At 44.0% G+C, this 27760-nt stretch overlaps 1 protein-coding gene across 4 annotated transcripts; it reads left to right on the top strand.

Moving 5' to 3' along the window:
- The first annotated feature begins 12 nt into the window (after positions 1-12).
- LOC139535747 (CUE domain-containing protein 1-like) lies at positions 13-25613 on the top strand. 4 transcript variants are annotated; one of them, XM_071335515.1, is made up of 11 exons: positions 13-227; positions 17562-18272; positions 19320-19456; positions 20046-20208; positions 20530-20776; positions 21058-21144; positions 21547-21636; positions 22137-22230; positions 22616-22677; positions 22838-22907; positions 23010-25613. In XM_071335515.1, coding segments are annotated over exons 2-11 (1269 nt in total). In that variant the 5' UTR covers positions 13-227; positions 17562-17954; the 3' UTR covers positions 23011-25613. The 4 variants fall into 4 exon arrangements, with proteins under 4 accessions (XP_071191616.1, XP_071191606.1, XP_071191632.1 ...); XM_071335505.1 differs by having other exon boundaries at positions 13-319; XM_071335531.1 differs by having other exon boundaries at positions 14-319; positions 21073-21144.
- The last annotated feature ends 2147 nt before the right edge of the window (positions 25614-27760 follow it).

The raw sequence follows: 27760 nt of genomic DNA, 5'->3' as shown, positions 1-27760 counted from the left end.
TGCGCCGCGCTTGACTCGGAACTACAGTGAAGGACTGCGGTCAGGTTATCCAACTCCACTGTCAAGCAAGGCTATCCATGCTCGACTGAATTTGCGTGCAATAGCTTGATCGTCGTGGAGAAGTGGGAGAAAGCATCATTGGATGTCAGACAGCACAGTATTCCGTCGCAACTGCATCTTGCGCCCAGAGAAAACACTTTCCGTCAACGTTTACCATCGCCCCTTGGGTAAACAAATCATTGTTTTTGAATTTCGATAGTAGGAATGGGGTAGCTACTTCCTTTTCTAGCTGCAGATGCTGGCGTCCGCTCTTTGCCTGGTAAGGGTTGGGAGTTTACATTTCACACATCAAAAATGCTAGCTAGCAAAGCTAACGTAGCTTGCTAAAGCTAGCTCACTAGCTACATTTCAATGGCGCACCATACACCATTTCAAATGTCGTTTTTTGTTTTAAATACTTAAGTTATTCCATGTTAACTGTCCTGAATATTTTTTTACAGGTTTGCATATTTCTGCTTGCAATTTCTGTTTATTAACTCGTCTTAGCTAGCTAGCAGATAACCAACCAGCTAACTGTCACCTGAAGAGTGTTAAGAGATGAAGTTGGCGACCTTTTGGTGAGTGGTGTCGCGTGCTTCACTAGCCACACCGCTGGGTGCACCGCGGGCACGAGCAATCACAGTGCCATTTATCTTGTGCTGCTGACTTGCCCACCAGGCCCCAAGGGTCTCCTGACTCAGATGTCCATCGCTGGGGTCAATTCTATTTCAATGTCAGGTGCATACCATCACCTATCATGTTATCTCTGGTCAGCTGATTTTTGTCATTTATTTTTTTCCCTATTATTGTATTGCATTATCGTAAAGCATTTTTGTGCATTATAGAATTTAATTGATTACAAATTATAATTTCTCCGGAGCTATATTACAGTACGGTTCTGGCTGTACCTTGTTAGTGTACAAGATCAGGGCATAATTTAAACGTAGTGTACTGTGTCGGCATATGTGTGGAGAATAGGGGAATGTATTCAGACAGGATTGTGTCGAGGTACAGATCTGGGGAAGGGTACCAAAACATTTCTGCAGCATTGAAGATCATCAAGAACACAGTGGCCTCCATCATTCTTAAATGGAAGAAGTTTGAAACCACCAAGACTCTTCCTAGAGCTGGCCGCCTGGTCAAACTGAGCAATTGGGGGAGAAGGGCCTTGGTGACCAAGAATCCTATGGTCACTCTGCCAGAGCTCTAGAGTTCCTCTGTGGAGATGGGAGAACCTTCCAGAAGGAAAACCATCTCTGATGCACTCCAGCAATAAGGCCTTTATGGTAGAGTGGCAAGACGGAAGCCACTCCTCAGTAAAAGGCACATTACAGCCCGCTTGGAGTTTGCCAAAATGCACCTAAAGGACTCTGACCAAGAGAAACAAGATTCTCTGGTCTGATGAAACCAAGATTGAGCTATTTGGCCTGAATGCTAAGCGTCACAGCTGGAGGAAACCTGGGACCATCCCTACGGTGCAGCATCATGCTGTGGGGATGTTTTTCAGGGACTGGGACTGGTCAGGATTGAGTGAAAGATGAACAGAGAAAAGTAAAGAGAACCTGCTCCTGAGCGCTTAGGACCTCAGTCTGGGGCGAGGGTTCACCTTCCAACAGGACAATGACCCTAAGCACACAGGCAAGACGATGCATGAGTGGCTTCCGGACAAGTCTCTGAATGTCCTTGAGTGGCCCAGCCAGAGCCCGGACTTGAACCCGTTCGAACATCTCTGGAGAGGCCTGAAAATAGCTGTGCAGCAATGCTCCCCATCCAACCTGACAGAATTTGAGAGGATCTGCAGAGAAGATTGGGAGAAGATAGGTGTATCAAGCTTGTAGCGTCATACCCAAGAAGACTCAATGCTGTAATTGCTGCCAAAGGTGCTTCAGCAAAGTACTTAGTAAAGGGTCTGAATACTTATGTAAATGTGATATTTCAGTTTTTTTTATTTTATAAATTAGCAAACATTTCTCAACCTGTTTTTGCTTTGTGGGTGTTGTGTGTAGATTGATGGGTGAAAGCAATTTCATCATTTTTAGAATGAGGCTGTAACGTAACAATGTGGGAAAAGTTGAGGGGTCTGAACACTTCCCGAATGCACTGTATATAGAGAGAGTTAGGCCAGGTTTTAGAACGGCTGCCATTTTAGCACTCATATAGAACTTTATTCTTGAAATGTTGATGTAAGGGAGCGGTTGAAATTTTCGCAATTGTTACCCGGAGGAAAATGGGGGAGGTTCAGGCTTTTTCAATTTCAGTCAGAGGGAGGGTTTAGTATAAAAACAAATGTCCAGGGGAGGATCATGTTATTTGTAAAATATTAAATGTCAGTGTTTGTTAGCATTTTGGAATTTACGTATGTCTACGTATGTCTAACTTTGGTGTACAACCCTTCTGCCCGGATGGGTGGGCATTTCACTTTTCCTATCCATTGGCTGTTTGATCAGTCTTTGTGCATGGCGTATCCAGAACAAGTATCTTGCGAATCAAACAGTGCTTGTAGTGATGAAGTAAGTGTTCAAAACAACTGGGAACTCGTAAATCTTCGACTTCAGTGTGTTCAAGACAACTAGGAACTCAGAATAACATTTGGGCCGACTGGGAAAATAATTTTGAACAGTAACTAGTAATTCAAAGTCAGAAGCTCTGGCATCTTTATAGAGCTCAGACTTTTCCGACCTGAAGATCACTGAAGTCATGACTTGACCTCTTTTCCCAGTTGTCTTAAAACCACCAACAAGCATGGCGTCGCAGAATTACACAGACTAACTTATGAAAAAACTTTTCACAATAATGTAAGGGTTTCTTTACAATCTCTGTCCGCTGAAGAGATTAGAAAAGTTCAATGGAATTTTGGAGTCAAAAGGAGATGGTTCTTCAATGTGGACAAAGTGAATGGATGAAATCGGTTGTTGCAGGAGTTGCTACCGAATGGGGAAGACCACAGTCCATGTGGATGGCTCGGCTATCTGTATGCCTACGAGTTGTTCTCCTTTTTGAAGCAATATGTTTATCCTTGGCTTATCCTTGGCTGCCTGTCATTTCATATTTATCTTTTTTATATATACACTGCCGTTCAAAAGTTTGGAGCAAAGAGCAAAAGATGAATTATTAGGAATAATACTGCAGTGAATAGCCTATAGGCCTACACAATGAATTTACACACACACACACACACACGTTCAAAAGTTTGGGGTCACTTAGAAATGTCCTTGTTTTTGAAAGAAAAGCACTTTTTTTGTCCTTTTTTAAAATAACATCAAATTGATCAGAAAAACATTGTAGACATTGATAATGTTGTAAATGACTATTGTAGCTGGAAATGGCTGATTTTAAAAATAAAAAAATTTAATAGAATATCTACGTAGGCGTACAGCCCATTTATCAGCAACCCATCACTCCTGTGTTCCAATGGCACGTTGTGTTAGCTAATCCAAGTTTATCATTTTAAAAGGCTAAAATCATTAGAAAACCCTTCTGCAATTATGTTAGCACAGCTGAAAACTGTTGTTCTGATTTACAGAAGCAATAAAACTGGCCTGCTATAGACTAGTTGAGTATCTGGAGCATCAGCATTTGTGGGTTCGATTACAGGCTGAAAATAGCCAGAAACAAATACCTTTTTTCTGTAACTTGTCAGTCTATTCAATTTTTACATTTAATTTTCTTTTTGTTTTATCCCATTTTCTCCCCAATTTTCGTGGTATCCAATCGCTAGTAATTACTATCTTGTCTCATCGCTACAACTCCCGTACGGGCTCGGGAGAGACGAAGGTCGAAAGCCACGCGTCCTCCGAAGCACAACCCAACCAAGCCCCACTGCTTCTTAACACAGCGCGCCTCCAACCCGGAAGCCAGCCGCACCAATGTGTCGGAGGAAACACCGTGTACCTGGCCCCCTTGGTTAGCGCGCACTGCGCCCAGCCCGCCACAGGAGTCGCTGGAGCGCGATGAGACAAGGATATCCCTACCGGCCAAACCCTCCCTAACCCGGACGACGCTAGGCCAATTGTGCGTCGCCCCACGGACCTCCCGGTCGCGTCCGGCTGCGACAGAGCCTGGGCGCGAACCCAGAGACTCTGGTGGCGCAGCTAGCACTGCGATGCAGTGCCCTAGACCAGGGAGGCCCGTCAGTCTATTCTTGTTCTGAGAAATGAAGGCTATTCCATGCGAGAAGTTGCCAAGAAACTGAAGATCTCGTACAACGCTGTGTACTACTCCCTTCACAGAACAGCGCAAACTGGCTCTAACCAGAATAGAAAGAGTGGGAGGCCCCAATGCACAACTGAGCAAGAGGACAAGTACATTTGAGTGTCGAGTTTGAGAAACAGACGCCTCACAAGTCCTCAACTGGCAGCTTCATTAAATAGTACCTGCAAAACGCCAGTATCAACGTCTACAGTGAAGAGGCGACTCCAGGATGCTGGCCTTCTAGGCAGTGTTCCTTTGTCCAATGTCTGTGTTCTTTTGCCCATCTTAATCTTTTATTTTTATTGGCCAGTCTGAGATATGGCTTTTTCTTTGCAACTCTGCCTAGAAGGCCAGCATCCCGGAGTCGCCTCTTCACTTACAACATTAACAATGTCTACACAGTATTTCTGATCAATTTGATGTTATTTTAATGGACAAAAAATGTGCTTTTCTTTCAAAATCAAGGTCATTTCTAAGTGACCCCAAACTTTTGAACGTGTGTGTGTGTGTGTGTGTGTGTGTGTGTGTGTGTGTGTGTGTGTGTGTGTGTGTGTGTGTGTGTGTAAATTCATTGTGTAGGCCTATAGGCTATTCACTGCAGTATTATTCCTAATAATTCATCTTTTGCTCTTGGAGTCCCAGCTTGTACAGGTATTTTGTGCATTGTATTTACTACTACAGCTAGCTCTTGCTTGCTGACTGTAAAAAATATGTTTTTATTGATGAGTGAGAAAGTTAGACTCACAAATATCATATCCTGCCAAAAATGATAACCTCCCCAGTTATTGTAATGGTGAGAGGTTAGCATGTCTTGGGGGTATGATATTTGTGCGTCTGTACATTTCTATCTCATCGTTATTCACTATGTATTCAGGAGTATATGTAATCATGGTATCATCCACATTGATGTAGAAGTGTTTAGAAACATATTCTATTCTTATTCTACAATAAAAGTGACTCCAAAATGATAAAAAATTATTTAGAATGCAACCAAAACAAACAGCAAATGCATTCAACACGTTTGTAGAGTCACAAGCTTGATGTAATCATTGCGTGCTAGGAATATGGGACTTTTGATATACTAAACTTTTGACTACTTCAATACACACAAGTGAATTTGTCACAATACCTTTGGTCCCCTAAAATGGGGGGACGATGTGCATAAACTGCTGTTATTTCTAAATTGTTCACCCGATATGGATGAAAATACCCTCAAATTAAAGTTGACAATCTGCACTTTAATCTCATAGTCATTGTATCATTGCTGGAGTACAAAGCCAGAACAACAAAAAATGTGTCACTGTCCCAATAATTACAGAGGACACTAATGGGTCTGGTAGGACTGTAGAGTGAAGGAAGTCTCCTCCCTGTGCTTGGCTGCCAGAGAGGCTGGGGTCCCGACTGAGAAGTGCCCTGGGGAGAGCTTTAGGATTGTTGTTGTGGAAAGTGTGACTACAAGGGCAAAAATGCTGTCCCCATTGTTTTCCTGAATATGGGAGAGCTAAGAATTTCCTGTGTGCGTGTTTTAAACCTCTCCAGGGAGAGAAGTGAACTTCTGCTCTCTATCATTTGGCAGAAGGCCCAGAATATATGGACCTATCATGAATATTGGGCTTTTTCATCATAAGATCTTATTGGAAGTGAAGTGCTTTTATCACTCACTGGCACCGCAGACTGGTGCAAGGTCTTTGGAGTTAGGCTAATTTACGAAAATATGTCCTATTGGAGCCTCAGTTGCTTTCTTTCCTGTCTCTAGGCCTAAGTTAGAGGAAAAAGACAAAAGGCAGGGACATATTCAATGTCAGGGTAATCACATTTTGGTCCAGGCCTGAGCTCTAGCCTAGCCTACACCTCAGTGTTAGACTGTGTGTTCACTCAGGGTTACAGTATTGTGTTAACTGAAAACAGACATGCAGTCCTTTGTGTAGGCGGACATAATCATTCTAAGAGAACTTATGACCGCTAGTCCGCTACTCATATCAAGGGCCAGTGCAGCTCTAGAAGCTGCTCAAATTGGCTTAATTTCAGAATGCTCCAGGGGATGGCGAGATTCTTATTCCTCCAGCACACAGTCCATTTCACCTGAACACCACAGTGATTTTGGCCAGTGATGAGAAGCCTCTGGTGCTGCAGGCTAGCACTTTTGAATGAAGAGGGCAGTAGCCTGGTCCCATGTTAGCTTGGCTTAGGCAATCCACTGCTATTAGGCCATTATTCTGTTGCTTTACACACTGTATTTCTCTGACAGGGATTTCGCTGCTCTCCAGGCCCGTCTTAATCAGGTTCCAAAAGTCTCTGAGGAATGATGGGAAGTTGTCAGCATGGAAAATGAGAATCTGAAAAATAAAATTATCAGCTTTTAACTCATGACAGTGATTGAATTCATCATAATTGGCTTTTGTAATTTTTGGGCATGACATTTTTTTGCAGATTAATATTATTTCATCATAGTTGTGAGTGTAAAATGAGGAAGTCTTATGCTACAGTAGCTATCCCAAGGGTAGCAGCATCAACTATCTGCACCTGCTTAGGGCAACAACATCAACAGTATCGGCCCATTCTACTATAATATAATAATATATGCAATTGTTTTGTTCCAAAGCATAATAGAGAGATGTATGTGATCGTATACAAATATAAGCGGGATTTGAAGTTGTTATGTTTTAGTCAAATTGATCTGTTTGGGCTTCTTGCGGTCAATTTGCGGTCTACAATTATTTGTAGTTTATGTTCCGGCCCCCCAAGCCTCCGCTCAAGAAAAATTGGCCCGCAGCTGAATGTAGTTCATGATACCTGATACGGTGCATTTGGAAAGTTTTCAGACCCTTTGACTTTTTTCACATTTTGTTACATTACAGCCTTATTCTAAAATTGATTAAATTATTTTGTTCCTCATCAATCTCAGAACAATATGCCATATTTTTGGGGGGGCAAATGTATAAAACATTTAAAACAGAAATACCTTACTTACGTAAGTAATCCGACCCTTTGCTGTGAGATTTGAATTTGAGCTCATGTGCAGCCTGTTTCCATTGATCATCCAATGCATTCGGAAAATATTCAGATCCCTTGACTTTTTCCACATTGTTAAGTTACAGCCTTATTCTAAAATGGATGTTTTGACAACTTGATTGGAGTCCTGTGGTAAATTAAATTGATTGGGCATGATTTGGAAAGACACACACCTGTCTACACTGAATCCAAGATGGCGTAGCAGTCGGACGTGTGTTTGTATTGTCCTGTATTGTCCTGTCGCCTGTAAATAGTAAATAGTAAATAGTCTTCGTATTTTTCGTATACATTTCGTATATATTTTAATTTCACTTTCCATCTAGGAACTGAATATACATTCCTACATTCCGCCTCACCCAATGTGGTACGGACCTGCTATTTTTTTTATACTTTAGAACCGTAACCCCAAGCAGAAGCTAGCCAGATAACTAGCTACTAGCTAGTAGTCAGTTAGCCACTGCTGCGGTCTTCACCCTCAACTCGGACACAGCCAGCTTCAATACCGGGCCAATACCTGCCAGTCTGCAAGCGCGATATCAACCCAGAGCATATAGGACTGCTTTTTCTCTACCACATCACCGGATTCCTGACGCAAGCTCTGGACAATTACACCGTATCATCACAGCTAGCTAGCTGCAACCGAGTGGCTACTACTGGCTAACACCTCTGTCCCGAAGCAAGCACCAGTTAGCCTTGAGCTAGCCTCGAGCTAGGCCCATCTGCCGGCTAGCTGAAGAGGTCTACCAGCGAATTCTTGGGCTACAATACCAGCTACAAGCTAATTTAGCCATTTTTTTTTGCCGCTGCTAGTAGCTTTTACCTTCTGCACAGACACCAGCCCTGTTATTAGCCTGGATATTACTGACCAATTTACCAGCATCGGACTGTCTCTCGACAACAACGCCGGATTCCTGCCGTAATCCCTGAGCCACTGCTTCTGATCCTCACAGCTAGCTTGCGGCTAGCGCAGCTAGCGCCACTGCCACGAAGCTAGCACCAGTTAGCAAATACAATTCTACAATTCACAACCTCTCTTTCGCCATCGCCATCTGGCTTGGTTTCTCTGTCGACACAACCACGTCTGAGCAGACCCCCTCCGTCTGAGCAGACCACCCCCCGGGCTACTAACTTTAAACGCCGCGTGCTAGCTTAGTGGAGGCCTCCTCTGCTCCATCTACGGCTGCCCCCTGGACACTATGATCACTTGGCTACATAGCTGATGGATGCTTGACTGTCCATTAATTCACGGTACTCCATTCTGTTTATTTGTGTTTTATCTGTCGGCTCTGTGCTTTAACTCAGGATCTGTGTGTAGTTAATCCGACCCTCTCTGCCTAGTCGTCGCCATTTTTACCTGTTGTTGCTGTGTTAGACTAGCACCCTGTTATTGCTGCTGTTATCTTACCTGTTGTTTTAGCTAGCTCTCCCAATCAAGACCTGCAATCACTTTATGCCTTATTGTATGTCTCTCTCAAATATCAATATGCCTTGCATACTGTTGTTCGGGCTAGTTTTCATTATCATTGTTTTGGTTTGCAATGGACCCTGTAGTTCCACTCTCCGTACCTCTGATACCCCCTTTGTCCCACCCCCCACACATGCGGTGACCTCACCCATTGAGACCAGCATGTCCAGAGATACAACCTCTCTTATCATCACCCAGTGCCTGGGCTTGCCTCCGCTGTACCCGCGCCCCTCCATACCCCTGTCTGCACATTATGCCCAGAATCTATTCTACCACGCCCATAAATCTGCTCCTTTTATTCTTTGTCCCCAACGCTCTAGGCGACCAGTTTTGATAGCCTTTAGCCGCACCCTCATCCTACTACTCCTCTGTTCCTCGGGTGATGTGGAGGTAAACCCAGGCCCTGCATGTCCCCAGTCACCCTCATTTGTTGACTTCTGCGATCGAAAAAGCCTTGGCCTCATGCATGTCAACATCAGAAGCCTCCTCCCTAAGTTTGCCTTACTCACCGCTTTAGCACACTCTGCCAATCCTGATGTCCTTGCCGTGTCCGAATCCTGGCTTAGGAAGGCCACCAAAAATTCTGAGATTTCCATACCCAACTATAACACTTTCCGTCAAGATAGAACTGCCAAAGGGGGAGGAGTTGCAATCTACTGCAGAGATAGCCTGCAAAGTTCTGTCATACTTTCCAGGTCTATGCCCAAACAGTTCGAACTTCTAATTTTAAAAATTAATCTCTCCAGAAATAAGTCTCTCACTGTTGCCGCCTGCTACCGACCCCCCTCAGCTCCCAGCTGTGCCCTGGACACCATCTGTGAATTGATCGCTCCCCATCTAGCTTCAGAGTTTGTTCTGTTAGGTGACCTAAACTGGGATATGCTTAACACCCCGGCAGTCCTACAATCCAAGCTTGATGCCCTCAATCTCACACAAATCATCAAGGAACCCACCAGGTACAACCCTAAATCCGTAAACATGGGCACCCTAATAGACATTATCCTGACCAACCTGCCCTCCAAATACACCTCTGCTGTCTTCAATCAAGATCTCAGCGATCACTGCCTCATTGCCTGTATCCGCCACGGGTCCGCGGTCAAACGACCACCCCTCATCACTGTCAAACGCTCCCTAAAACACTTCTGCGAGCAGGCCTTTCTAATCGACCTGGCCCGGGTACCCTGGAAGGATATTGACCTCATCCCGTTAGTTGAGGATGCCTGGTCATTCTTTAAATGTTACTTCCTCACCATATTAGACAAGCATGCTCCGTTCAAAAAATGCAGAACCAAGAACAGATATAGCCCTTGGTTCACTCCAGACCTGACTGCCCTCGACCAGCACAAAAACATCCTGTGGCGAACTGCAATAGCATCGAAGAGCCCCCGCGATATGCACCTGTTCAGGGAAGTCAGGAACCAATACACGCAGTCAGTCAGGAAAGCAAAGGCCAGCTTTTTCAAGCAGAAATTCGCATCCTGTAGCTCTAACTCCAAAAAGTTCTGGGATACTGTAAAGTCCATGGAGAACAAGAGCACCTCCTCCCAGCTGCCCACTGCACTGAGGCTAGGTAACACGGTCACCACCGATAAATCCGTGATAATCGAAGACTTCAACAAGCATTTCTCAATGGCTGGCCATGCCTTCCTCCTGGCGACTCCAACCTTGGCCAACAGCCCCGCCCCCCCCGCTGCTACTCGCCCAAGCCTCCCCAGCTTCTCCTTTACCCAAATCCAGATAGCAGATGTTCTGAAAGAGCTGGAAAACCTGGACCCATACAAATCAGCTGGGCTTGACAATCTGGACCCCCTATTTCTGAAACTGTCCGCCGCCATTGTCGCACCCCCTATTACCAGCCTGTTCAACCTCTCCTTCGTATCATCTGAGATCCCCAAGGATTGGAAAGCTGCCGCGGTCATCCCCCTCTTCAAAGGGCGAGACACCCTGGACCCAAACTGTTACAGACCTATATCCATCCTGCCCTGCCTATCTAAGGTCTTCGAAAGCCAAGTCAACAAACAGATCACTGACCATCTCGAATCCCACCGTACCTTCTCCGCTGTGCAATCCGGTTTCCGAGCCGGTCACGGGTGCACCTCAGCCACGCTCAAGGTACTAAACGACATCATAACCGCCATCGATAAAAGACATTACTGTGCAGCCGTCTTCATCGACCTGGCCAAGGCTTTCGACTCTGTCAATCACCATATTCTTATGGGCAGACTCAGTAGCCTCGGTTTTTCTAATGACTGCCTTGCCTGGTTCACCAACTACTTTGCAGACAGAGTTCAGTGTGTCAAATCGGAGGGCATGTTGTCCGGTCCTCTGGCAGTCTCTATGGGGGTACCACAGGGTTCAATTCTCGGGCCGACTCTTTTCTCTGTATACATCAATGATGTTGCTCTTGCTGCGGGCGATTCCCTGATCCACCTCTACGCAGACGACACCATTCTATATACTTCCGGCCCTTCCTTGGACACTGTGCTATCTAACCTCCAAACGAGCTTCAATGCCATACAACACTCCTTCCGTGGCCTCCAACTGCTCTTAAACGCTAGTAAAACCAAATGCATGCTTTTCAACCGTTCGCTGCCTGCACCCGCACGCCCGACTAGCATCACCACCCTGGACGGTTCCGACCTAGAATATGTGGACATCTATAAGTACCTAGGTGTCTGGCTAGACTGCAAACTCTCCTTCCAGACTCATATCAAACATCTCCAATCCAAAATCAAATCAAGAATCGGCTTTCTATTCCGCAACAAAGCCTCCTTCACTCACGCCGCCAAACTTACCCTAGTAAAACTGACTATCCTACCGATCCTCGACTTCGGCGATGTCATCTACAAAATAGCTTCCAACACTCTACTCAGCAAACTGGATGCAGTTTATCACAGTGCCATTCGTTTTGTTACTAAAGCACCTTATACGACCCACCACTGCGACCTGTATGCCCTAGTCGGCTGGCCCTCGCTACATGTTCGTCGTCAGACCCACTGGCTCCAGGTCATCTACAAGGCTATGCTAGGTAAAGTGCCGCCTTATCTCAGTTCACTGGTCACGATGGCTACACCCACCCGCAGCACGCGCTCCAGCAGGTGTATCTCACTGATCATCCCTAAAGCTAAAACCTCATTTGGACGCCTTTCCTTCCAGTTCTCTGCTGCCTGCGACTGGAACGAATTGCAAAAATCTCTGAAGTTGGAGACTTTTATCTCCCTCAACAACTTTAAAAATCTGCTATCCGAGCAGCTAACCGATCGCTGCAGCTGTACATAGTCCATCTGTAAACTACCCACCCAATTTACCTACCTCACCCCCCATACTGCTTTTATTTATTTACTTTTCTGCTCTTTTGCACACCAGTATCTCTTCTTGCACATGATCATCTGATGATTTATCACTCCAGTGTTAATCTGCTAAATTGTAATTATTCGATTTATTGCCTACCTCATGCCTTTTGCACACATTGTATATAGATTCTCTTTTTTTCTACCATGTTATTGACTTGTTTATTGTTTACTCCATGTGTAACTCTGTGTTGTCTGTTCACACTGCTATGCTTTATCTTGGCCAGGTCGCAGTTGCAAATGAGAACTTGTTCTCAACTAGCCTACCTGGTTAAATAAAGGTGAAAAAAAATAAAAAAAATAAGGTGTTTTCTTTATTTGTTATAGTGAAGACATCACAACTAATGAAATAACACACATGGAATCATGTAGTAACCAAAAAAAGTGTTATTAATATTTTAGATTCTTCAAAGTAGCCACCCTTTGCCTTGATGACAGCTTTGCACACTCTTGGCATTCTCTCAACCAGCTTCACCTGGAATGCTTTTCCAACAGTCTTGAAGCTGTTCCCACATATGCTGAGCACTTGTTGGCTGCTTTTCGTTCACTCTGTGGTCCAACTCATCCCAAACCATCTCAACTGGGTTGAGGTTGTGTGATTGTAGAGGCCAGGTCATCTGATGCAGCACTCCATCACTCTCCTTGGTCAAATAGCCCTTACACAGCCTGAAGGTGTGTTGGGTCATTGTCCTGTTGAAAAACAAATGATAGTCCCACTAAGCACAAACCAGATGGGATGGCGTATCACTGCAGAATGCTGTGGTAGCCATGCTGGTTAAGTGTGCCTTGAATTCTAAAGAAATCACAGACAGTGTCACCAGCAAAGCTCCATTACACCTTCTCCTCCATGCTTCACGGTGGGAACCACACATGCGGAGATCATCCATTCACCTACTCTGCGTCTCACAAAAACATGGCGGTTGGAACCAAAAATCGCAAATTTGGACTCATCAGACCAAAGGACAGATTTCCACCGGTCTAATGTCCATTGCTCGTGTTTCTTGGCCCAAGTCTCTTCTTATTTTTTGGTGTCCTTTAGTAGTGTTTTCTTTGCAGCAATTTGACCATGAAGGCCTGATTGACGCAGTCTCCTCTGAACAGTTGATTTTGAGATGTGTCTGTTACTTGAACTCTGTGAAGCATTTATTTGGGCTGCAATTTCTGAGGTGCAGGTAAGTCTAATGAACTTATCCTCTGCAGCAGAGGTAACTCTGGGTCTTCCTTTCCTGTGGCGGTCCTCATGAGAGCCAGTTTCATTAAAGCGCTTGATGGTTTTTGCGACTGCACTTGAAGATACTTTCAAGTTTGTGACATTTTCTGTATTGACTGACCTTCATGTCTTAAAGTAATGATTGACTGTCATTTCTCTTTGTTTATTTGAACTGTTCTTGCCATAATATGGATTTGGTCTTTTACCAAATAAGGCTATCTTCTGTATACCACCCCTATCTTGTCACAACACAACTGATTGTTAAACTTTTAACAAGGCACACCTTCTAATTGCAATGCATTCAAGGTGATTACCTCAAGAAGCTGCTTGAGAGTGTGTTATTGCATAGGTTTGATGTCTTCACTGTAGAATAATAGTAAAAATAAAGAACAACATTGGAATGAGTAGGTGTGTCCAAACTTTTGACTGGTACTGTATGTACATTTATTTTTTCAGTATTATTTTTTATACATTTGCTAAAAACCTGTTTTTGCTTTGTCATTATGGGGTATTGTGTATAGATTGATGAGGAGAGAAAAAACAATTTAGTCAATTTTAGAATATGGTTGTAACGTAACAAAGCGTGGAAAAAGTCAAGGCGTCTGAATACTTTCCGAATGCACTGTATATGGCATTTACCTTTTTGCTTTGCATGAAGGTAAGACCGTTGTTTTCATCAAGTATGTTCACAGCTGTTCTGCGTCTTGAATTTGTCTCTGGCTACTTGCACAAATCAGATTGACATTGCCTACGGCACCAGGCAGGAGGTTTGTTTTCCGTTTCCATTGCCATGGAACTGGGGTCTGACAGAATTTTAATTGTGTTGGCAATGATTAGAATGTTAGGGGGAGTGTCATACTTCTATCGAGCTTTTCACTGCAGAAGTGGATGCCATACTGCAAATAACTTCATACATAGTGATACCAGGTAGTAATTGTCTTATGATATGATAACCTCGCTGCCTACAATGATACCTTAGCCTAGTCAGGAGAATTGAGGTTCCTGGAAGAGATCCCCTCTTTTCATATTGATTGGCTAAATCCAAAACATCTAGGCCTAGCTCGCCAAAGATAATAATATTTGTGTGTATCTAGCACCATATGTTGTGCATTGTCTCTTTCATCACAGAGATTTATCAAACTGTCCTTTGCCTACTCCCAGTATCTGTAATCAGCTCAGGGCCTGACCAGCAGGCATTAGTTATGGGTGACGTAAGCAAGCCCTATGCTCTATGTAATTCACAAGGGCAAAGCAGTCCTCCCCTGGCTCCCGTATCGGTAAGCAGCTCCAGCTATGCAGCCTACATGAGGACAAAGAGCTGTGGTGGATTGTGGTGCTAAATATAGCTGGGCGCTAGGTACAGATTAGTGTTGAATAGTGAAAAGTGAGGGATCAGTGTGTGGGGAATATCATTCAGCCAGCTCGGCAATGATTGATATGACAACGTGGGCTCTCCCCCAGACAGCTCACTGGCTTCAATTGATGTCTGCCTGCAGGATGTTTGATAAGACCTCTCTAGGATAGGATAGGTATCTGGAAGAAGAGCATGACGAGTGATTCTACTTGGTGGATTGGTTGCTGTAAGTCAATCCTCTCAGTCAGTTTAGCATAGCATCAATTATGCTAAGGAGTAAGTGTTAATGTAAAGATAGGCTATGTCTTTTGTATGTTCAGACTCTTTGGTCTATGGCTTCTGCCAATCTGTATTCAGACCCCTTGACTTTTTCAAAATTTTGCTACGTTAACAGCTTTATTCTAAAATGGATTAAAAAAGAAATCCTACACACCGCATAATGGAAAAACAAAAAGTATATATATATTTTTTTGCAAATGTATAAAAAAACAGATATTCCATTTACATAAGTATTCAGACCCTTAACTCAGTACTTTGTTGAAGCACCTTTTGGCAGCGATTACAGCCTCAAGTCTTCTTGGGTATGACGCTTCAAGCTTGGCACACCTTTATTTGGGGAGTTTCTCCCATTCTTCTCTGCAGATCCTCTCAAGCTCTGTCAGGTTGGATGGGGAGCATCGCTGCACAGCTATTTTTGAGTGGTCCAGGCTCACTCAAGGACATTCAGAGACTAGTCCCTAAGCCACTCCTGCATTGTCTTGGCTGTGTGCTTAGGGTCGTTGTCCTGTTGGAAGGTAAACCTCCGCCCCAGCCTGAGGTCCTGAGCGCTCGGGATCAAGTTTTTATCAAGGATCTCTCTGCTCCGTTCATCTTTCCTTCAATCTTGACTAGTCTTCCAGTCCATTCCGCTGAAAAATATCCTCACAACATGATGCTTCCACCACCGTGCTTCACCGTAGGGATGGTGCCAGGTTTCCTCCAGACGTGATGCTTGGCATTCAGGCCAAAGAGTTAAATCTTGGTTTCATCAGACCAGAGAATCTTGTTTCTCATGGTCTAAGAGTCCTTTAGGTGCCCTTTGGCAAACTCCAAGCGGGCTGTCATGTGCCTTTTACTGAGGAGTGTCTTCCGTCTGCCCACTCTACCATAAAGACCTGATTGATGGAGGGCTGTCCTGTAAGCTTCCCCCATCTCCACAGAGGAACTCTAGAGCCTTGTCAGTCAAAAAAATAAATAACAGTATGGGGATGAGGTAGTTGGCTGTGCTATTTACAGATGAGCTGTGTACAGATACAGTGATCGGGAAGCTGCTCTGACAGCTGATGCTTAAAGTTAGTGAGGGAGATATGAGTCTCCAGCTTCAGTCATTTTTGCAATTCATTCCAGTCATTGGCAGCAGAGAACTGGAAGGAATGGCGGCCAAAGGATGCTTCATTGTAGGGATGGTGCCAGATTTCCTCCAGACGTGACGCTTGGCATTCAAGTCAAAGAGTTCAATCTTGGTTTCATCAGACCAGAGACAATCGGGTTCTTGGTCACCTACCTGACCAAGGCCCTTCTCCCCCGATTGCTCCGTTTGGCCAGGCGGCCAGCTCTAAGAAGAGTCTTGGTGGTTCCAGACTTCTTCCATTTAAGAATGATGGAGGCCACCGTGTTCTTGGGGACCTTCAATGCTGCAGAAATATTTTGGTACAATTCCCCAGATCTGTACCTCGACACAATCCTGTCTCTGAGCTCTACAGACAATTCCTTTGACCTCAGTGCATGTCAGCGCAAAAACCAAAGCCATGTCAACTGTGGGACCTTATATAGACAGGTGTGTGCCTTTTCCAAATCATGTCCAATTAAATTAATTTACCACAGGTGGACTCCAATAAAGTTGTCGAAACCTCCATTTTAGAATAAGGCTGTAACTTAACAATGTGGAAAAAGTCAAGGGATCTGAATATTTTCTGAATGCATTGTATGTTTGTGTCAGATCATATGGTGTGCCATGACATCTAGAAAATATGTTTTTGCAGAAACTCTTAGCAGCCAGACCATAGGACAGGGCAGAGCACTGTGTCCTTGGTGCGGCACTGTGATTCACAGGTTCGCGTCACATTTCCCCATTTCATCCTGTGTGCTCCATTCAAATGGCCTCTCCTACATTCATACAATATTTTGACTGTGTCCAGCTAGCTAATAATCACCCAAATGATAGCTACACAGTCCGGGAGCATCAAAAACAATGGATAGAGGACCATTTTTCTTTTGCACATTTTGAAGGCAAGGAAATATAACCAATTTATAGTGCGGCCCTCCGGACCTTGTTGAATGCTTAAAGATTTGCCCAAATTTGACACTGTCTAATGCCTGTTGACTGACTGTGATGAGGTGCTGCTGGGCTAGGCTGACTTCATAGTCACACTGCGCGGGCGTCACTGCTTTTGCGTTTGTGTGAAAAACTTCTGCATGGCTGTGCTGGTGTGGAGTGTTTTCATTCAGCTCTTGTGACCTGCTTAGGCGGTGCATGTGGTGGCCCTCTGGGTCATGGTGCAGTTGGCAGCGGGTGATGCCTCTAGCCCCTGCTCTGTCCTCTGCTGGCACTGGCTGACGCTTTTCTGGTGCCTGGGGACACAAGCGTTGCTGTGGGAATGCGGACACCTAGGGTGACTGGGCTGGTGCAGGGTGTCGTTGTCGGGGAAGTAATGTTATCAGACAGCGACCCTGATTGAGACGGCCCCCAAGCTGAATTGTAACGGCATTTTGTGTGTGTGTGTGTCCCAGAAATGTATAGCCTTATCTTTCGATAGCCTCCTTTGACACAGCTCGGCTATTTCTCGAGAGGAACATGTTAATTTCCACCGCTGCTCATTGTGATGCTCAGTCATGATGTCTGTCTGCTTTTCCACAACATGGCTGCTGTTCCTGACATTCTTCCTGTTCCCAACACTGCAGGTGCTGAAGGGATGCGTGGGCTGGAAGTCCTAGGGCACTGCTAGCCCACCTCTGCTCAGAGAGAACGCAGCACTGTGTCCTCAACACACTGCCTGCCTGCCTGCCTGGGGAGACCAGCCATCACATCCTCACAGCATTGGATGCAGCTGGCTCAAAAACAGAGGAAGAACCGTGACCGGCTGTCTGTGGTGTTGTGATGATGAGGGGATAACGGGGCCGAGCGCTGAGGGCCCTGAGGTGGACTGGCACAGTTGAAGCAGCAGGCCAGGGTTAAGCCAGGGGAGGGGAGGCAGGCGGTGGGCGCCCACCGTCCAAGGACCAGGAGCCACCATTTCTCGGGTGGTGTTGCCGGCGCGGAGGAGGGGCGCCGTTCGGAGGTTGGAGGCTCTCTGGATGATGACCAGCCTCTTCCGCCGTCACAGCAACAGCAGTGGTAACCATGGTGACGTGGCGCCGCACGAGGAAAGCCCTGTTCCAGGCGAACTCAACAACAGTCGTGGGGGTGGGCGCACGGTGCGGCGTCTGGAGTTCAACCAGGCCATGGAGGACTTCAGGACCATGTTCCCCAGCATGGAACAGGAGGTGATAGAGTGTGTTCTGCGGGCCAACCACGGAGCCGTGGACTCCACCATCGACCAGCTGCTCCAGATGAGCCTAGACGGACACGGCTCTAACGACAGCTCTGACTCAGAGGACAGCCTTCCTCCTGAGGTACGTCTAGGGGCTACTTGTATAGGAACTAGTGGGTAGCCCAGATTAAACTAAGTGAACACAACCTAAGACCGTCTGAGACTATAGCTTATCATGAAATGCATGTCAAAGTTGTCAGCTACTTTTTCACCCCATATTCATTCATACACCTTATTTCATTGTATTTATTTGTTTGCCTCTTCAAACCAGATGGTTGCTCCTGGGGAGGGAAAAGTATTTGATGTTGCTTTTAATATGCGGTTGTAATGGAAGACATGCATTTCTCTGGAGGTCACTGTGATTATACACTGCTATTGTGGACAGAAAGCTTTGATAGGCTGTCTAAAGCGGTTTTCAAAAGCTTGCCAATACCCAGAGGTAGGCTATACACTGTATGCTCTATATGTGTTGACTGCTGTGAACAGCCAAGACAAGCCATTCCTTTGGACATTCATGACCTCCCTTTGTACTGATGCATCAACTCTTTCTGAGTAGTAACAAGGTTGTATCAAGTGCCTTATTGGACTGCCAAGCTGTTCGCTTTGTATTTGATTAAATTACTGCAGGTCTCTCAATTCCAACCATATTTTGTGTTTTTATTAGCCTCAGTCCACTCTGGCTGTATTCCACCAATGACACCATGCTCCACACAGGATATTATTGAACTTTGTTTAGTTTATTTCCCCCTATCACTCTGAATGACCTGAGGGAGAGGAGCAGATGTTTATCTTAATAAATGATGAAGAGCTGATCTTAGTACTTATAGTGGAGCGTGTTCTACCTCGCATGCTAGGCTGTTATTTGGAAAGTGAAGTTAATTTACATTGATTAAATACAGGATGAAAACCTGCTGCTTGAGGTTTGTAAAACAGCCCAATGAAAGCCCTCACATTGCCTCTTATTAAGGGCATAAAGGCTGAGCTGCATTTCCAATGAGCAGTTATAATACAGATTCATTATTCATTTCATCTGCTCTTTGAAGTGTTCATATGTGCCATCTGAAGGGGCTGTCATGTCCTTTAGAACATTCTCAATGTCTCCCCTGACCTCTAACCTCTGACCTTGTAGATCCGGGAGAGGACGTTGGAGCCAGACAGCTCTGACGAGGAGCCCCCGCCGGTCTACTCCCCGCCCTCCTATGACATGCACATCTACGACAGGAAGTACCCAGACGAGGTCCTGCCCACAGCCTCACCACCTCCCAGGCAAGTGAAATGAAGTGAAGAGAAGAGAAGATAAGATAAGAGAGGGAGGGAAGGGGGAGGTCTCAGGGCCACCTGGCTGGCTCTGACCTCATTTCACTCAAAGGAGAATAATAGATGGTTGGGATAATGTGAATTAGTGAATACGTTTTCTCTGAAACCATACTTTACATGAGTGTTGAGATACATATTCTACTTTGGTGCTTTCTCTATATCTAATACATGATATGACTGGTCAGCGATTCATGCTGTGAGTGCTTTGAATGCTAAGAGGTTCATAATGCATTCAATGCTCCACCTGCTGTCTAATGAATGCTAGTGCAGCAGCTATGAAATCCATGCGAGGTACATGTTCTTAACTGTGCTCTAACTTGGGTAGATCTGTAGACCTAATACTAGTGATAGTTTTGTTATATGAACACAATGTTGTATATGTGTGCCAAGGAGAGAACCTTTCAGAAGAAAGAGAAACAGTTTATGTTTATGTTAGATGGATCCTTTGAAGATGACCCAACACAACATTATTGATATTTACGGTTACAGAACGTAGCATCAATGGAACTAACAATATCCTTTGCCATCTATCTGCCAGCTTTGATGCCAGTCAAACTCCTCCCTGCCAGCCCCCTCCTTGTCCACCCCCTCCCGCCAGTCAATGGCAGGTTGGCAGTTACAGGAACTGGAACCCACCGTTACTAGGCAACCTCCCTGATGACTTCCTGCGGATCCTGCCTCAGCAGCTGGATAGTCTGCCAGTAGGTAGATTTATGGGTCAGCCCCTAATGGACCATTAACCCACACTGCCATTACTTACAGACTGCTGGCTGCCTGGCACTCTGCTCTGATGGCCAACTGGCTGGATAATTACCAGCCTCTGCAACGGGCTGCACGCTAAGGAAAATACAGTTTAGCTATTTATACAGAATCAGTTCCCTGGTAGTCTTCCAAAAATGAAGACACCACCCAAAAAACTAGATATTATTTTCAATTCATGGTGCAATTTTATAAAAAACTGAAGTATTTCCACATAGGACTTTGACATGTCTAACAGTGTTCTCTCTGGTCCCTCCCTGCAGCGCTCATACACCAGCCTAACGCAGAGTAGTCTGACCCAGCGCTCTTCCTCTTCATCCCTGTCGTCCATGACGCAGCAAGTTCAGCCGGGGACGGGGGCCAGGGCAGGCCAGGTTGGCATGGAGACTGAGCAGGAGAGGAAGCTGAAGCAGTACTTGGGAGATGAGCGCATCGCCCTCTTCCTGCAGAACGAGGAGTTTATGAGGGAGCTGCAGCGCAACCGCGAGTTCCTCATCGCCCTTGAGAGAGGTGTGTACACACACACGTCCAAGCACACACTCAGTAATACATCCTCACACTGATTATTTTCTGCAACGTTTCTAAATGTTTTATACAGTACTAAGCGATGATATCACTATGCTTTCATCCCAATCAAGGTATGAAGAGTCATTAGAAGAAGGGTCTCTGTCATGGCAGTGCTTTTCTCTTAATTTTCACCACTTCTGTACTAGTAATGCATGAAGGAAGGCTTGCAGGTTGTCCTGCTACGTGCCTCTATGCCCATAACCCTATTGATGCTGAGACATCAGCTCTCTCTGTTTTAGATCGGCTGCAGTATGAGTCAAAGACATCCAAGTCCCATCATTCAACAGCTTTCATGGGGATGTCCACTCCAGGTAGATATCATTCATCTGCACTCCATAGCATTCAGCTACATCCTAGTACTCTCGCTCTGAAAAGGTCCAGGTTTCATGTAGGCTCCTGCAGTGAAATGCCTTATTTTAAAGGCACACAGAGGAAGTGTGACTCGGTGTGCATCTCACTCGTTGTTTATCAATCAATCACTCAATCAAATGTATACATTTTTTTATTTTTACATCAGCCATTTTTTAATTTTTACATCAGCCAATGTTTTAAGGTGCTGTACAGAAACCCAGCCTAAAACCCCAAACAGCAAGCAATGCAGATGTAGAAGCACATGTCTCTGTGTGCGTCTTATCATGTCTTGATGTGTGTGTCTTTCTCTGTTCTTGCGCGTCTCTGTGGGGTCTATTTCACGCTGCTTGTTTGTGTTCTAGGAGATAATTGTGCCTCAGGCTCTGGGGAGGCCTGCACCAATGTTACAGACGATGCCTTGTTCCGTGACAAACTCAAGCACATGGGCAAATGTAAGAACACTCCCAATCTCTGGCTTGCTCTCTGGGGTATAACTAAATATTTTTCTCAATGTATGTGTCTCTCTGTCGCTCCCAAATTCCAAATGTTATCAGAACTTTCCACGTTGGGAATGTCCAGTTAGCATGAAATGGTTCTAGGAGGTTCTAGCAGTGCATGGAACTGGAAATGAGGGATGGTGTCTATATACAGCAAGGTCATTATTAGAAATCAACATACATTTGTAGGACATTACCCTCTTAAAGTTGGTGCTCCAGAAAGGTATACAGTAGTAAAAGTCTCCACCGTTCCTGCTCTTTAAAACTGCAAATAAGATATTAAGAATAAAATGTTTTCTGAAATATATAATTATGTGTTGATGGACATATGCTTTCTCAAATCCAATCAGTCATATTAATTAAAACAAACTCAGCCCAAACTGTTAAATTTGTATTCACTTAACCAATTGTCTGTTTTCTCTCCACTTTCTATTTGATCCTGTAATCCTCCACAGCTACACGGAAGAAGCTTTTTGAAGTCGCTAGAGCTTTCTCTGAAAAGACCAGAAGAAGAAAAACAAAAAGGAGAGCCCTCTTGAAACACAATTCGTATCCTTCCACTTCACTAGTGGTCCCGTACCCCACCCATCACCTCTCCCTCCTCTCCCTGACAGGCCTCCATTGTCCAATGGTTCTTTTGTCCTTGCCAGAAGTGACCTTGAGCTTCAATTGAACTGAACAGATGCGCTTGCATTGTAAAGATGTAATTAACTATCCCTGAGAGACATCCCTGTATGTTGATGAGTGGCTGTAATATCTGCCTTTGTTTCTGATGTATGTGGGTTTGAATTCCAGGGAATGTCCCATTTAGTATCCATTTTGGCTTTATTAGGGCTTTGCTGAATTAGGAGGTCCTCTCATGGCCTTGACTCTGGTCCCGCAGGCTTAGTATTATGTTTAAACCACTGCCAGTCCTCTTAACATTCTCTATCAGACTGGGTAATGCTGCCTCCACTGCCAACCTCTTGGATGACGAAGATGCCGGACACCTGAGTGGTACGTTTATCGATGTTTTAATATCATTCCAGTGAAGAAACTTCATTGAATGCTATGAGACATTGATTGGTCGATTATTTCATTTAGGCCTAGTCCAATTGTAAGTGGGGAGATGAATGTGGACCACATGCTTATTTGTATGAACCATGTGTCTGTACAGAGAAGGACAGCCAACTTAAGAGACCAGGCCCTCAGGAAGAGGAGATGCCCCAGCAGGAAGTGTTGTCATGGTGAGAGAGCAGTAACCACCCACAAAAAACATGCCTTAAACTGTACATTTGTATGTTTTGGATTTCCTCAACTAACATTTATCTTACCTATTTCTCTGATAGATTTCTCATATAGTTTCTTCTGTGACAATGGAAGAACAACATGGTTCACACTACACCTCTGGACCTGAACCAGACCGTCCGAACTCCCATGGAATCTAGTGCATTTTACTTGCATATGAATGGATTTGAACATATTTATACTGAACAAAAATATAAACGCAACAATTTCAGAGGTTTTGCTGAGTTACAGTTCATATCAGGAAATCAGTCAGTTGAAGTAAATAAATTAGGCCCAGATCTATGGATTTCACATGGGCAGGGGTGCAGCCATGAGTGGGCCTTGGAGGGCATAGGCCCACCCACTGAGTACCCAGGCCCACCCACTGGGGAGAATGAGTTGTTCCCCACACAAGGGCTTTATTACAGACAGAAATACTCCTCAGCATCTCCCCACACATCCCCTCAGACGATCTTGCAGGTGAAGAAGCTGGATGTGGAGGTCCTGGGTTGGCCTGGTTACACGTAGTCTGCGGTTGTGAGGCCGGTTGGACGTACTGCCAAATTCTCTAAAACAACATTGGTGGATGCTTATGGTAGAGAAATGAACATTCTCTGGCAACAACTCTGTTGGACATTCCTGCAGTCAGCATGCCAATTACACGCTCCCTCAAAACTTGAGAGACAGCTGTGGCATTGTGTTGCTTAACAAAACTGCAAATTTTAAAGTGGCCTTTTATTGTCCCCAGCACAAGGTGTAATGATCTTGCTGTTTAATCAGCTTCTTGATATGCCACACCTTATATTGGCAAAATGCTCACTAACAGGGATGTAAACAAATTTGTGTACAACATTTTAGAGAAATAAGCTTTTTGTACGTGTGGAATATGTCTGGGATCTTTTATTTCAGCTCATGAAACATGGGACCAACACTTTACATGTTGCGTGATATATTTTTGTTCAGTATAGCTCGGTACCATTCAAGTCAATTTCTGACCCCATGTGAGTTTGTGTGTGTGGAACAAAATATTGTTATATTTTATTCTTACCCCAATGCAACCATATTCTCCATCTGATATTATAATCTCTCCAAAAATAGTCTGCCTTGAGGTCCAATTTTAAGGTCCAGATAGGCTAATTCTTCCTGTTGGTCTATGGTATCTTCCCAGAGATGACCTATGTAGGTGATACTGTTTCCAGTGTAACAAGAGAGCACTGGTTTGAATCAGAATTGGGACCATCAGTGTAACAGTAGCCATGTGGCTAGGGTTTCCTCCTTTAGCATGCATATACCTATTTACTCAGTAAATCATTTATGTACTGTTTCTCATACAACTTTATAGTACAGTATTTGATACACTATGAATTTTCTTCTTCTGTTTGTGGCTTCTACATCTTTGTTGCTAACAGAAGAGAAGTTTGATCTTAAATTGAGGATTTATTCCCGAATTTCACTCTGCTTGCTATTTTCATATTTTACCATGTGTTCTTGCCGGTGACTGTCTCTTCCATGCCTCTGAGGACACTACACCCCCATTGCAGCTCAGTTTTACTATAATCATTTGTTTTTGTTATGTAGAGAATAAATGATTTACATTTTATTTGAAGATAATAGTTAATTCTTGTCTTGTTTGTAGATGCTTAGGAAAGGAATCTCATGACTGTATCACAATGATTCACTGGCTTTATGTGATCCTGCTGTAAATGAGACCTATAAGAGTTGATAGAAGTTTTTTTATTTTGAGTACCATCATTTTTTTAAATTGAGAATACCAGTACTTCCTGATAATATTCACGCTGGTTTAGACTGTATGTATCTGCATCACTTAGCTATGTATTTAGCTAGATGTGTATAAATTGAAATGGTTTGAATGATTTATGATCTTGGGGAAATCATTGCCATAAACTATGTAGATATACATACTGTAGTTAGCAAGAAAATAATCAATGCTCAGGGAATCTTACTCAAACACCATTTTCTTGTCGTGTTCGACCCTCTTCTCCGCCATTTTCTCCCCAACTGATTAAACACAGCTAAAATGTTTCTGATATTTATATTCTGCAGTGTTCCATGGCCTACTATGCTATAATCCTTGTGGGTGGAGTTTTGGACCAATTATAATTGGTTTGGTACTGCATTCTCTGGCTATACTAGAGAGAGAAGATGGCACTCTGTTGGCCTTTGTGGAACACATCAATTCAGTACAAATGGCAAGACTTTTCAATATCAGTCCTATCCTTTAGAAAATACTGTTTTAGCAAATGCAGTTTAGACTACAATTGCTTCTTATCATCAGACCACAAACTTAATCTGTCACCCTGTCTAGTTGTAGTTTACCTCCACTTTTACGAAAGTGAACCTGTAAATGAACCTTTAAGATTATAGATTGTTTTACACTGAAATAGGATATGGACCAAAAAAACTAAACTAGAGGGTGACTTGTTCTTAGGTGCGTAAGCATTTCATTTCAGTCTGAACATTTTCTTTATCTGGGTTTGTGTGATGGATGAAATATTCTGTTGTCCTGTGTGTTGGTCAGGGGGCACCTGAGACTTGGTATATTTATATTGTCTTCCATGTTACCTTAGGTCCCTCCAAAGGATTTTGTGTTACATGAATGTACAGTATAGAGCCAATGTTGATTAAAACATTAACCATTTACAGTGCTCCTCTTTGGGCTTGTTATTTGAATGACTCACCATCACCCAATCAAAAGACAGAATTTATCTTTGTGAAAGTCTCATACTGTATTCCTCTATTTTTCTATTTGAAAAAGCATACATGCTAGAAACCTATCATCAAATTACATTACAACTCATGTTATCAAATGCAGGTTAAAGAAAGAAGAAATGCTAATGCTTTTTTATGACTTGTACAATGTATTTCTATCTATAAGAGAAATGCTGGTATAGATCTTGAGAAATGATGTAATCTAGTATACATGTAGTATGATCTCTTACTACTCAACCCAATCCAAAAATAGCTATTAAAAAAATCACTTTCAGGATAACTTCTTAAGCAAATATTTTCTTGTACTGCATTTTCTTTGCTACTTGAATAATACAGTTGTTGTACTCTGTGTTCATGGTCTTTATTGTGTGCCAGAGTTTAACTCCACATATAGCATGTCCTACTAATTGCTCTATTTAATGTGTTTGTATGTGGCAGTGTGTGTGCTCCCATGTGCCTTCATTTAAAGAGTTCCCAGGAAGTGACATCAACCCACTGACTGAGCACTGCCACTGATGTCATTTCACAGCACTTAATTTTAGAACATGTTTACTTACTCCTATCTTAGATATGGTATGTAAGACATGACAAAACAGAAATTAAAGTGGTGTGTTCTTTCATGCCTGGTACAAAGTAATTACACAGGGTATTGATCCAAAATATGCCTAAGGAATGTTAACGGTTGCAATTTCATTGTTTCTCTTGTCCTATGCATTTCATGACTTGACTAGGACTATATGTGATAGTAATCAATGCTGCTCAGTGAAATGATTCAATATCACTGCCTGAACTTTTTTGATCACGAGAGGAGTTTGGACCGGGTCCTAACTGCAAACCTACTTTGTCCACTAGATGGTGTTCTTCACAAATGTATTCCACTTTATTGCATCTGCATCCCATGCTTAGTTTTTTTGCTCTCATTGCCTCTGTTTCAGATAGTATGACACATCAGTGTTTTCTCTTGTTTGTTGTCCTGATCATCTCTACCATAGTATCTTGATTATCCTTGCTTGCCGCCTCTGTTTTGTAGTTCAGTCCTTTATTCCTCCCTTGCTGTCAGTCTTTCTCCGTTTATGCATGGCCTCCCTCTGTAGTCATTGCCACCCCTATCCTGAAGGGGGCCCCAACCTGTATGTGTTGTAGTGGTAGACAGGCAGGCAGGGATGGTTGTGGCTGCATGACATGCGTGTTGGGATGAATAAACCTGGCATGCCTTTAACCTGCTAATTGCATGGCGACTGTAGATAGATGAAAGCTCAAAGTCTGGCTGACTACCCTGCTCCTCAGATCATGCCTGGGTCTGGTCTCCCCCTCCCTGTCCAAGGATTGGGATGTTTAATGCCACGTTTTACATAGACTGTTTTGTCTGAACATCACACTCAAGACTTGACAATCTAACTAACCATTTCTAGTGTACTTGTTTGAACATCGTCAATGCAATAGAAAGGCCCTGTAAGGACAATGCAGACAGTGGTGGTACATTATGAATGCAATTGTTTCAGTGCAGCAGTCCTTCCAGGCAGGCTGTGTTTTTAGCAGGTTGACGTTTATTGTCATAAATTTTGTCCTGGAGGCAGAACTGAGTGATTTCCACTAGATGGGCCAGCTGTTAAGTCAAAGTTGTCTGTATTGTAAAAATGTATGAAAACAAAAATGTACTTTTGGTCTTAATTTAAGATTAGGGTTAACAGTGTGGTTTGGTTTGGGTTCAAATCTGATTTTAAGACTTTGTGGCTGTGCCAGATATTCATGACAATAAATACCAACCTCTGTGTTTTTATGGAGCAGCACTCCCACTGTCTAACGTGACCCTCCCTGGTCTCATCCTCCCTCCTCAGACCTGCAGGGTTGGCTCAGGAGATCCCCTGGCACGAAAGGACACGCAATCAGATTGTCCACAATCCAATTTGATCTGATGCACCGCTTCCTGGGAGACTTGCTCCTATGGTCTACACTAAAATGCAGCAGCCTGGCCGGCCAATGAGGTTGCAGTACAAACAGCTTAAGAGGCCGCTGGGCCGGGTGGCATGGCAAAGGATGTGTGTGTCTATCCTCAGCTTAGCAAGCCATGTCAACAAGCTGA

Source organism: Salvelinus alpinus, chromosome 1 (genome assembly GCF_045679555.1).
Source record: "Salvelinus alpinus chromosome 1, SLU_Salpinus.1, whole genome shotgun sequence".
NCBI classification, from domain to species: domain Eukaryota; kingdom Metazoa; phylum Chordata; class Actinopteri; order Salmoniformes; family Salmonidae; genus Salvelinus; species Salvelinus alpinus.
This window is presented reverse-complemented; position numbering and strand designations above follow the sequence as displayed.

What these genes read in the sequence shown, in the direction of transcription:
- LOC139535747 (XM_071335515.1), top strand. Translation starts at nt 17,955, where the DNA reads ATGATGACCAGCCTCTTCCGCCGTCACAGCAACAGCAGTGGTAACCAT. An exon ending in AGGACAGCCTTCCTCCTGAG is followed by an intron (nt 18,273 to 19,319) that starts GTACGTCTAGGG and finishes CTGACCTTGTAG; the next exon opens with ATCCGGGAGAGGACGTTGGA. An exon ending in ACAGCCTCACCACCTCCCAG is followed by an intron (nt 19,457 to 20,045) that starts GCAAGTGAAATG and finishes TCTATCTGCCAG; the next exon opens with CTTTGATGCCAGTCAAACTC.